This window comes from Solanum verrucosum, unplaced genomic scaffold, assembly GCF_900185275.1.
Source record: "Solanum verrucosum unplaced genomic scaffold, falcon-dt-bn FXZP01000060.1, whole genome shotgun sequence".
Lineage (NCBI taxonomy): Eukaryota > Viridiplantae > Streptophyta > Magnoliopsida > Solanales > Solanaceae > Solanum > Solanum verrucosum.
Window position 1 is genome coordinate 10,319,326 of NW_026020129.1, and position 12,485 is coordinate 10,331,810.

Consider the following 12,485-nt stretch of genomic DNA (forward strand, 5'->3'; position numbering starts at 1 on the left):
AAATATTAATACTCAGATAATTGAACTAGGTCACTACATTTGTATATCTCGTTTTATTTCGCGTAGATGTGCTCGAAGGAGAGCTCACCGAGCATCAATGAAGATCAAATCAATCGAAATATACAAAAACTATTTGACTTCAGAGCTATTGATTTACATTTGTACTAACTGTACTAGTAATTCCACATCTTTAAAACCAATTACTTGTACAAGACATGAACCACCCCGTCGCTATGCTGTCAACCACCCCCAAGAACCAAACAGAAGATGAAAGTGGCAAAAGAATTGTCTCTGATGAAAATTGGTATGCATATCATTAGAGGATCGAATTACCATCACTAAATGGACAAAATGTACTGTGTTCATGCACATATCTGACTGTTCTGGCTGCATTGAACAGAATTTCCACTCTGCGTAAATGCAGTTCAAAAAGTTTGAAACTGTTGTAGAGATGTTGGTGAAATATCAACTCGAGAACTAGGCATATACGCAGCTCAAGTTAACAACTGATGATAACCACAGTAAAGATAAACTACCTCTCCCATTCAAAAGCCAAAACTACCACTGAAAACACAAGAGTTGGAACTTTACCTACTTAAAGGAGTTGCAATTTTAGTATCATAGCTGGAAAGTGCCCAAATCACGGCCATGTTGTGTGAGCTTTATTTTTTTTTGACCAACCCATTCTAATCTATAAGAAAGATCAATATTATGAAGCAGTTGTTTAAATCTGTCGATTTCATTCGATGCATTGGTGTTCTCCTGCATGAAAGATGATCAAGAAATAAGGCAGGATAATGGAGTAAACAAATATATTTTCAGATTTAACTAATTGCACGAGTCATCATTGGAGTCGTAAGAATCTACATGTAACAAGCATAACAATGCCTATTGAATATAAGAATTAATGGCTGGTTAAAAGAATTGCATCAGGGTAGCATACCTGTGAATTAGCATCTCCATCTTTAGAGAATACACTTTCCATTAAGCTTGACCTACTAGCATTAGGCGAGAATCCCTCCCAAGGTGGGACAAAAATCAGTTTCATGCACTGAACAGGAACTAGGTTCCTGTTAAGTTTCTCCCACCACACAGATCCCAAGGAGTAAGACCACCATCGTATCATCAACCCAGTCTCAGAAAAAGCAACTAGCCCCTACAAGTAAAACAACATTATATGAAACTTTGTATAGACAGTGCACACAATCTCTTGAAGAAGGTGGTAAAGCATCATTTGTCCCCAATCAAGTGGATAACAAACCCATGCATGCAATAAAACCTGCACAATAACATTGGCAATTTTCCATTGCTGAACTTAAAGAGGAAGATCATGTGAAACAGTTCGTCCTGCATGGTACCTCTCCATCCGGTGAAAAGCTAAGAGCTGATATTACAGTAGTCACAGTCATTCCTGAAGCTCCGCCAAGCAAACTGGGAAATCCTGGAGGTCCACTTGCATCTAAGACTTTTATTTTTGTGATGCTGCATTGGAGTTTAAAACAGAATCAATATTACAAGCATTTAGATGAATAACAGGTTTCACATTACCTAGGTTCTCTCAATCATATAAATCAGGTCCCCCAAACAAGGATCCTAGCACTTAGAAGTGGACAAGGAAGGCATTTTACTCCAGTTCATGTTAAAACCTTTTTTTTTTGTAACAGAGAAATCCCCAATGGTCAGTGGCACCACGGTTCAAAACTCGGTGGCTAATGGTCCCGCCATGCCTTACCCTTCCCCATTTAAATACCAGGTTTTTTGACTGCATCAGAGTTCAAAACAGTGACGTGCCCTAACCCATGCTTCACATGCTTTGTTAGAGAGAAAGCAAGGAAAAGCTTTGAATCGGGATTGAACATAGCAAGCCCTTGAAGTTGAAGTTCTTAAAAGAAAATAGCCATAAAGTATTATTTATAAAAGGACATCGATTAATCAAAAAGGTAGAGCTACTTATCTCAAAATTTATAAAAGGACATCGATTAGAGCTGTTTTCTCAAAAAAGGAAGGTTTACAAAGCTATGAAACTAAATAGTATGCTTAATATTGACAACCAAGGAATACTCGAAAGGAAAAAAGAAATATAAATTATTTAGTTTATACCACAAACTGGTACTTTATGAAGTTTTGTGTTCCAGCATGTTTGATACTAAACTATTACTAGAACAAAGAGGGAAGAAGCTCCTCATATGGCTACGTAGTACTGTTCACTAACCTTTGCATATCATATACCCGAATGCTTGCACTGTTAATCTCTCCAATCGCATCTCCAATAGCTAATCGTGTCACTGGATCATTAAGTGCCACCATAGGGAATATGCGTGCAATTTCCTTCAATGCCACCATTGAACTTTGCAAGCAAGTTTTTCGCATGGCTAAGTTACCAGGATCTATTGTCTGTAAAATGAAAGTAACCACCTGCAGATCTATCTAGGTGTTAGACATGCTAAATTTGAGAATGCTTCATCGCTAGAAGCACATTTGTCTTGTTATTACATTCACTTATCAACAGAAAAAGGAAACTTCTCAGCTTCTCCAGTTTTGGTTCTACAAATTCAAAGATGGACCTGTAATCTAGAAAGTTTGTGTCGGAGGAAGATTGTTCCTCCTGGTTAACACAATCAGCAACACTATAACTGCACCAAGTTACTCAATTGTCGCTGAAAAGTAGAAAACTAAGAAGGGGCAACAACGTGAAACAAAGATGGTTGCAAGACAAATAGTGATTGTGAAGCAACAACTGAGGATGCAAACAACAGTCATTCTTTTACTAGTTACTAATCTCTTTTGGCAATCATAAAGCAAATAAACAAGTAATTATGGGTCCAATTCATGCTGTGTTCCGCTAATTTTAAGATTTTCCCCTCCTCATTTTACCTTGTGTTCAGCATGAGCTAGTGCCAATGTCAGTGTTTCAGGTTGGAGGCTGGGGAATGGTGGTCAACAAGACAGTCTGCAAGATAATGTCAACTTTTTTCAGTTTCTTATTAGCTATGGGGCATCAGGTTCTGACAGCCACTTTAAAAGCTAGAAACACCAATTATTGTATTTCTCCAATAGCCAACAACTGTTGGAGCTTATCAAGTATCATAAGCTAACTATGAAATCCTGTGTGTATCAGTTGGGCACAAGGGGGTGCAGTAGAAAAGCAGATATATAACATAAAAGCACAGCGAAAACACCACACTATAAGATGGTACAGCAGTAACAAGTAACACCAAGTTAGTACTTTATCTCAATTTAGCAAATAAAGTAGTATCTTAACAAACCTTATCAAGATATTGAACTAAGTTTCTTGGAGAACCACGTGCAACCCTAACTATAGTCATGAGGGCTACTACATGAACAGGCGAATCAGAGGCAGTTGACCAGATCTGGCGTTCTATGACATTCAGAAATCCCAATACATCGGCCATTGCTAAACTTGGGAGAAGAACTCCAACCAAAGTATCACGAATCCTAACAGATGTAGATGGATTCTTAGTAGGTGTATTAGCGGATGCACCAGTGACACACTCAATTTGGAAGAATATGTCTCCAATCAGGCGGGGTATTTCAGAACCAATGCATGCCTTCCATGTGCTTTCCATGCCTTCAGCCAGGATTTCTGCGGCAGTGGAACTGTATTTCTCATTCATCGCCATAACCAACTTCACCAATGGATTAACAGCCAAGCCAAAAAGATTTGGTTTCACAAGGCTGGGATACCAAACAGCCAATGCAGCAGCAACAATGATATGAGATGTCATTGCATCTTGGCTCATGCCCCCAACACAAGAAATCCAATCTTGCATTTCAAATGATTCTAGCCATGATCTTATTTCAGATTCTTCATCCTCAGAGTTCCCTTCAGTGACAATTTGTTTGTCATCCCTCAAGCAGTTGGTGGGTGCTTCCGCTGGGACTGAATCATAGTTTCCTCGTGGTGATACTCCATTCTCATTGTCTCTTGGATTATCCCGGCGTAGTGGAGGTGGAATGGCTCGTGAAGCAGCACAATGAAATAAGGAGCGTGCTGCCATCTTAACATGCTCAGCCTCATCTTGCCAAAAGCTCACCAAAAGCTTCAAAACAGAAATTTCAAACCATTAAGAAATAGTTTTGCCGAAATCGTTTCTTTAGACACTAGCTATCCCAAAGAACCAATGCATCCAACTGTTGCAACACGTAGAAACAAGAACACCGCCAGTAAGCTTTACCTTATCAAAGAAAATAAGAGAAAAGGTGGCACGAGTTTTGGTGAACATGTACTTGACAAGTTCCCAGACTAATCACCAAGGGACAAAAGCAATCACCTCACTCAGTTATGTAATCCAGGAAAGGAACCTTTATTTTATTTTTTCCTTTTGCGTTTTTGGTGGGGGCTGACTGCAAGAGTTTTGGAGGGTTTAGCACTAGTATGCAATATCACATCTGAGTCATAAAACCTACTCACAACACTGATTTACTGATGCATGGTATCATAGCATATGTAGGAGTACTTACATTGCTGAACGAGGAGTTGCTTACAACCAGAAATATATTTTGTATCAGTCCTCAGACTTGAATTAAGAACCTTGCAATTACAAAACCAAATCGGAGACAAGCTTTCCTATATTTTTGCCTTCTATTACTGGGGAAAAATTTAAAGGAACTTGAATCTTAACTCAGGCAGGCCTTCAGATGGATTTCATTGACACTGTGATGATGGGTTGCTCACAGAATGAACGATAAATGAAAACGAGTATAGAAATGAGCAGTCCAGAAGAAAGCATTTTTAAAAAAGGAGTCTGAAGGTGTCTCTCTTGCTTCTCATGGAAGGGGATCAGCTATCTGGATTACTGATTAGATAACGGCAAAGTAGTTATGCAAAAACAAGACCGTAACATCAAGGTAATTATTTATGTTCCTTCACATGGTCCTTAAGAAGGAAAAAAGAATCTTTACTATATTTTGATTGTAAAAAAGAATCTGATTATATCCACATCCAAAACAGAGTTCAGCAAGAATTTTAACCCTCCACCCTCACCCCCCAAAAAAGGAAAGAAAGATCTATTCAGATGATTTGTTACCTGAAGCAGGGGAGGCTTTATATCAGAAACTTTCTCAGCAAAGCTCCGCATGTAAAATGCTGACAAAGAACTGGAAAAGACAAATATCACTACGACAGTAGTGTTATAAGAGTTCGGTGGCACGAGGCTTCTACAATGAAATGCCAGATGACACTACATCTATGTAATGCAGAAAAAGACAGTGGGTTGAGTTGACACAACGTTTCTCTAAAAGATATTGCTCAAACCTTACTGGTCACAAGAAATAGTAAGAAAAGCTGCAGATGTGAGTGTCTTTTACATTCCATGATTGAAGTCATGACATATAGCATCCAGAAAGAATGCCATAACAATCTCATACCTGCTGGCCGCCTGAAAGGAATGTGACAAGCTAATCATATGTTGGGCAAGGGACACCATCGTTAGAGATCTCATTGCACAGTACTCTGATGATGATTTCCAAAGCTGTATGTCAATTTTAATTTCTTAGAGGCAAAGAAGTGAGGAGAAGTATTTTTTTCTTTCATTTGGGGAAGGGGGAAGTGAAATTGGTGTCAATCAAAATCTAGCAAAACACTCAAAGTACCTCCAGAGTTGAAGTATCATCAGGAAATGTCAGAGTCAACGACCCCCGATCCCCCAAGAGACCAGAAGCTACGAGAAGATTCTGTGGTCTTTTTAGCTTCATTTCAGTCACTAGCAATTCATCAAGTTCAGCGTCCACATTCCACATGTGCAAAATAGACAAGCTGAACTGAAGCAGGCATTTTTCAAGCAAGAACATCCATTCAGAATCTCTTGCAGCTTCAATGGAGGTACCACCAGATTTATCATTGATGCTCTGATCACTGGAACTAGGGATGCCAGTTTCCTGATCCCTGAAATTAGTCCTCTTAATGGGAGACTCAACCCTTAATTCTTTCACTTGGTTTTTGTTCGCATCAGAACTCTCTGTTGTATAGTACTCATCTCTTTGACAAAGAGACATCAAAGATGTGAGATCAAAAGATAGAGCGGCAACTCCTGGAAAAGGACAAGAACCTTTAACAGGCTGTTTTCTGTTTTGCAAGGAAGGCAATGCAGCTCGATTAGATCCTGTAGTACTTCCAGAAACACTTGTACTAACAGATATATTTGATGAAGAGATTCCCTTTCCCACAGTTTGTGACTGAGGTGGTGGAGACCTGGTTTCATCAGTAGCAGGAAAAAGCAATGAGGAAGCCGAAGTATTTCCACTTATCATACAGCCACCAGGGAGATCTCTGTCAATTCCTGTGCAGAAATGATCAAACATTGAGACAGCAGCAGATCCACGAAGGACCCGCTCACGAGCACCTGATTTTACGTCCCAAATGTATAAAACATCTGCATCAGTTGTTCCAGTTTGGTTTGGGCATAGACATGCTATGTAGCCTCTTCTACTATCCCACACAACTTTTGCAGGATAATATGGGTGGCCAGGGAATATTCGTTCTACACGCATGGAATCAAGTGAAGAAAGGGCAACAGATGAGTCTTCCCCAACAGAGAGGAAGCAATTACTCCACGGGTGTTCTGTTTGAGATGGTGGAAGAACTATTTGACGAACTGGAGCAACATGTTGGTGCATTACAACCATGGGACTGCTGGAGTCAAGATCCCACACACGAATAGTACAGTCCATACTTCCAGAGATTAGGACATAACTGTTGCTACCTCCTTGGCATCTAATCAGCACTCGTTGTGAAGCCAAACACAGTACAGCTCCTGTATGCCCCAAGAGATAATGTTGAGTGGCATGTGCTTTTGACTCGGGATATGAATTTTGACCATGAAAATCCAATCCTTGAAAGAACATATCAAATCGAACAACTTTTATATCACCATTATAGAACCCATATACAATAGCCAATGGCACATACTCTTCAGAAATAACCATTGAAGAAGACACTAGCTCTTTTCTTTCATAAGTTCCATTTTTGTGGATATTTAAAACCCTTTCATCAATAGCTTTGGAACAAGTAGCAGCATCTTGCGACGAAGTTAATTCGTCCTTCCCACTTGCTCTGTCTATTTCAACAACCTGCCTAGGAATCTCATTTTCAGGGGCATTCTGGTTATGAGTCCAATCATCAAATATTCTACTTTCACCAGAAAATCTGCATTCTTGACAATTTATCTCGTTTTTGTCATGCCGCTTAGGCAGTACCCAACATGTCAGACGAGGTTTCCAAATCAATAATTCATTGATAGGAAAAGAATTTGATTCAACACGGAAAAGACAGTTGTTCACTTGCATGAAAGAGATGGATAAGCTCATGTTAGACTCCTGAGAAATGACCGGGATAGCAGCAAAAGGTTCATATTTGAAGATATTACTTGAGTAAGATATCCTGTATACTATCGCCGCTCCTTTACCATTCCATACAACAAATTTTTCAATGAATGTGGCATCTGAATCTTCAGAATCAAGCACATTGTTATCATCTCCAACAAACATGCCACCAATGGCATGTGACTTTCCTTCAATAGGGAGCAGATCATCTGAAAAATATATCTCTCCCACGGAACTTCCATCCTCTAATAGACTAAATATGCAGCATGTACCATATACAAAAGCTAAAACTGGCCCACGATTTGCAAAGGCCACCAGAAGTCCCCTGTCTTTTGACCCATTTACCCAATCCATTTTGCCTGCATCAGACAAGTTAGTCTTGGCGGTCATTTTTTCTGTGCTTGAATCACACTCCTTTAATATTGGTATACATTGTGATTTACCAAAAGAATCAACCATCATCACTGACTCGGTCAACACATCTCCAAAGGACGAAATTACAGCCACAGATTTCAAAGGCCCAATTGATAAGCTCCCATGAAAAACTGTTTGGACGATAGCAAGTGTATACGTATCAACAATAGCAACTGTGCACTTCACCGGTTTTGCATTTTGTGAGTCTCTATCTGCAAATGTTTCACCCTTCTCAGCAGTGCTAGGCGAGTGATGATCGGATAAATGAACATGGTCAAAGGAACAACAAGCTATACATACATATCTACGATTTTCGGGAAATGGTCGGATTAAGTATGGCGTCCCCACCCAGGGAGGCATTTTCCTTCTACGTCTGCATTGTCCACTGGCTCTGCTCCAAATGCACAACACACCATCAGTGCATGCACTTAATAATGCACCACAGTCAGATGAGTTAGAAGTTGATACCACATTATTTGAATCATCTAATTTCCCATCTCCCAAAACTGTAGTAGGAACACATATCCCAAGATCCGCTATCGGAGCAACATGACCACAAAGCATGGCAACAGGTGTGATCTCCTGAGCCAGAAAAAAAGGAGAGCTCATTATCTTAAACCTTAACAAATACCACAACTAAGAAAAGATCCAATGTTACTTTACCATACCTTGTTCAGAAAAAGAAAAAAGATCCAATTTCATGCAAATTATTACAATGATTTACTCCAATAAACATACTATATCCTACAATGTCCAAAAAAATGGGGTAAGATCAAAAGTTATCCTGGTTTATCTCAGGGACACAAACTGCAAAACCCAACTTGAGATAGAAGTATACTCTTTTCACTTTTGAGCTAAATCAGACCCCGACTAATTCATTTTGTTATAAAATAAGTAAAAGTATTGGATATACAGTATACGCTATGGGTTTAACCGAACCCAATAGCTTTGGCTCAAGACTATTAATAAACTCCGGAACCAAGTAATTCAATTGGTCAATGGACTCAGTTGCATCCCAAACACTACAGTTCAAATCAAATAATGAAAGTTGCATTGTTCAGAAAGAATATGCTAAAATATCAATTAAAGATCTCTTCTTTAAACTTACGGAAGCAAAATGACACAACTAAAGCTGACGAAGTGATAACTAACAACAATTGTAGCGTATAGAAAATCACAAAATACTGCCATGTGATAGTCAGTAAAGCGCAAGGAGATCGCGATTAGCTAACAACATATACGACGTCGTAATTGAACTGAAACCATTTCAACATTGCTAGATTTCAGCCATTTAAAGGAGGAGAAAGTGATTTACCGATGAGGAGATATTCCACCAGATGATGGAGCCATCGGAACCGCCGGTGTAGAGAGTCGGAGGATTGTTGAGTGCGGCGACGGCGGTGACTTTGTGAACCGGCGGTGAACCTGACCATATACAGGCTATGGATTTACACTTCATCGACTATACGGAACGGATCAAGCCTATAATTTCCAAATGAAGTTGAGAAAAATTGGGATTATTTTGGGGTAGAAGGTGAAGTCTGCAATATTGCAGTTACTTTAAATTAAAATGTTATAAAATATTTATTTAATTATATTTAGATAGTAACTATTACATATATAATATTATATATTATACAACACTAAGAAAACCCAAAAATTGTAGTAAATATTATTCATACAATTAATAAATCAGTTAATAGTAAGAGACTATATACATTTAATCGTATGTTATTAGTATATGAATAACTTGGACGTTTAGGCTTCTCCTTATAGTTCGTGAAACATGTATTTTGAATTCTCATAGACTTAATAATGTATATTTACTATTTCTTGAACTTTGTATCACTTCTTTAGTACTTAATTATGTTTATTTAATGTCAATTTTTAATTGCTTCATCTTCTGATCTTTATTGCAATATTAACTTTTGAAATGTCAATGTACACGTAATCAATCAAGGATTTATTTTCCTAATAAAATATACCCAATTTATTTATTCATTTTCTCCATACACAAAGAGTTTAGAAGCTATAATCATGATTTAGTATAATTGAGCTTTTGATGATTTAGTAGTAAACCAGCATGTAGTGCTGGGCGTTTGGTTGATTCGGTTCGATTTTTCGATTTTTGATTTGGTGAAAATATTAATTCGAACTAAACTAAAATAAATTCGATTTGGTTCGGTTTTGACAATTTCGGTTCGATTTATCTTTTTCTGATATTATAAAAGTAATAAATAAATAAATAAATTTTAAAAATAGTGGACAAATAAAATTGAAGGGATAATATAGTAATTTCAACAATAAATAAGAAGACACAAAATTTTACTCATAAATCGCATTTACTGAATGCGTTTTTTGCCTTTCATTTTCAGCTCTATCTATTTTAGTATTTGAGAACGGTTTTTCAAATTTTCAACGACATGATGTTTTTATAAAAGATAAATTATTTATCTTTTCTTGATATTATAAATGAAATAAATAAATATATTATAAAAATAGTGGACGAATTAAATTAAACGGAAGGGTAATGTAGTAATTTCAACAATAAATAAGAAGACACGAAATTTTACTCATAAATCGCATTCACCAAATGCGTTTTATGCCTTTTATTCTCTGCTCTTAGGGTTTTTTCAAATTTTCAATGACATGACGTTTTTTTAAAAGATAAAATATTTAGGATAATATAAAAGTAGTAAATGAAATAAATAAATATATTTTAAAAATTATGGACAAATAAAATTAAATGGAAGGGGTAATATAGTAACTTCAACAATAAATAAGAAGACACGGAATTTTACTCATAAATCGCATTCACTGAATGCGTTTTATGCCTTTCATTTTCAGCTCTTTCTATTTTGATATCTGAGAAAGGTTTATCAAGTTTTAAATGACATGACGTTTTTTGAAAATATAAAATATTTATCTTTTCTTGATATTATAAAGATAATAAATCAATATATGATAAAAGTATTGGACAAATAAAATTAAACGGAAGGGGTAATATAGTAATTTCAACAATAAATAAGAAGACAAAGAATTTTACTCATAAATTGCATTCGCCAAATGCTCTTTATTCCTTTCATTCTCTGCCCTTAGAGTTTTTTCAACGACATGACGTTTTTTGAAAATATAAAATATTTATCTTTTCTTGATATTATAAAGATAATAAATTAATATATTATAAAAATAGTGGACAAATAAAATTAAACAGAAAGGGTAATATTGTAATTTCAACAATAAATAAGAAGACACAAAATTTTACTCATAAATTGCATTCACTGATGCATTTTATGCCTTTCATTTTAGCTCTTTCTATTTTGGTATCTACAAAAAGTTTTTCAAGTTTTCAACGACATGACATAAATTTTTTAAAGATAAATATTTTATCTTTTCTTGATATTATAAAGATAATAAATCAATATATTATGAAAATAGTGGACAAATAAAATTAAACAGAAGGGGTAATAGTAATTTCAACAATAAATAAGACGACACAAATTTTTACTCATAAATCGCATTCGCCAAATGTGTTTTATACCTTTCATTCTCTGCTCTTAGAGTTTTTCATGTTTTCAACAACATGACGTTTTTTAAAAGATAAAAATATTTATTTTTTCCTGATAATATAAAAGTAAATGAAATATATAAATATATTTTAAAAATAGTGGAAAAATAAAATTAAACAGAAGGGGTAATATAGTAATTTCAACAATAAATAAGAAGCCACGAAATTTTACTAATAAATCGCATTCACTGAATGTGTGTTATGCCTTTCATTTTCAGTTCTTTCTATTTTGATATCTAAGAAAAGTTTTTCAAGTTTTCAATGACATGACCTTTTTTGAAAATATAAAATATTTATCTTTTCTTGATATTATATATATAATAAATCAATATATTATAAAAGTAGTGGACAAAATATAGAAATTTCAACAATAAATAAGAAGACACATAATTTTACTCATAAATCGCAATCGTCAAATGCGTTTTATGCCTTTCATTCTCTGCTCTTAGGGTTTTTCAAGTTTTCAACGACATGACCTTTTTTTAATAGATAAAATATTTATCTTTTCCTGATATTATAAAAGTAAGAAATGAAATATACAAATATATTTTTAAAATAGTGGGCAAATAAATTAAACGGAAGGGGTAATACTCATAAATCGCATTCACTGAATGCCTTTTATGCCTTTCATTTCCAGCTCTTTCTATTTTGGTATCTACGAAAGGTTTTACAAGTTTTCAACGACATAACATTTTTTTAAAAGATAAAATATTTTTCTTTTCTTGATATTAGAAAAGATAATATATTGATTTATTATCTTTATAATATCAAGAAAAGATAAATAATTTATCTTTTAAAAAAAGTCATGTCGTTGAAAACTTAAAAAACTTTCGTAGATACCAAAATAGAAAGAGCTGGAAATGAAAGGCTTTAAACGCATTCAGTAAATGCGAATTATGAGTAAAATTCCGTGTCTTATTATTTATTGTTGAAAGTACTATATTACCGCTTCCGTTTAATTTTATTTGTTCACTATTTTTAAAATATATTTGTATATTTCATTTATTACTTTTATGATAGCAGGAAAAGATAAATAGTTTATCTTTTAAAAAAACGCCATGTCGTTGAAACCTTGAAAAACCCTAAGAGCAGAGAATGAAAGACATAAAACGCATTTGGTGAATGACATTTATGCCTTGAAATTAGGCATGTACACATTTTA

General features: G+C 35.4%; 1 protein-coding gene across 5 annotated transcripts; it reads right to left on the reverse strand.

The window, feature by feature from the left end:
• Positions 1 to 312: 312 nt before the first annotated feature.
• LOC125827154 (uncharacterized) lies at positions 313 to 9,298 on the reverse strand. 5 transcript variants are annotated; one of them, XM_049506511.1, is made up of 9 exons: positions 9,071 to 9,298; positions 5,614 to 8,337; positions 5,389 to 5,492; positions 5,049 to 5,118; positions 3,267 to 4,061; positions 2,213 to 2,415; positions 1,359 to 1,482; positions 944 to 1,156; positions 313 to 762 (listed from the first exon to the last, which is right to left on the reverse strand). In XM_049506511.1, exons 1-9 carry the CDS (start codon positions 9,212 to 9,214, stop codon positions 619 to 621), a joined length of 4,521 nt encoding a protein of 1,506 aa, XP_049362468.1. In that variant the 5' UTR covers positions 9,215 to 9,298; the 3' UTR covers positions 313 to 618. The 5 variants fall into 5 exon arrangements, 4 of the variants coding, with proteins under 4 accessions (XP_049362468.1, XP_049362469.1, XP_049362470.1 ...); XM_049506512.1 differs by lacking the exon at positions 9,071 to 9,298 and having other exon boundaries at positions 5,614 to 8,146; positions 8,224 to 8,337; XR_007442971.1 differs by lacking the exons at positions 313 to 762; positions 944 to 1,156 and having other exon boundaries at positions 2,213 to 2,423.
• Positions 9,299 to 12,485: the final 3,187 nt, after the last annotated feature.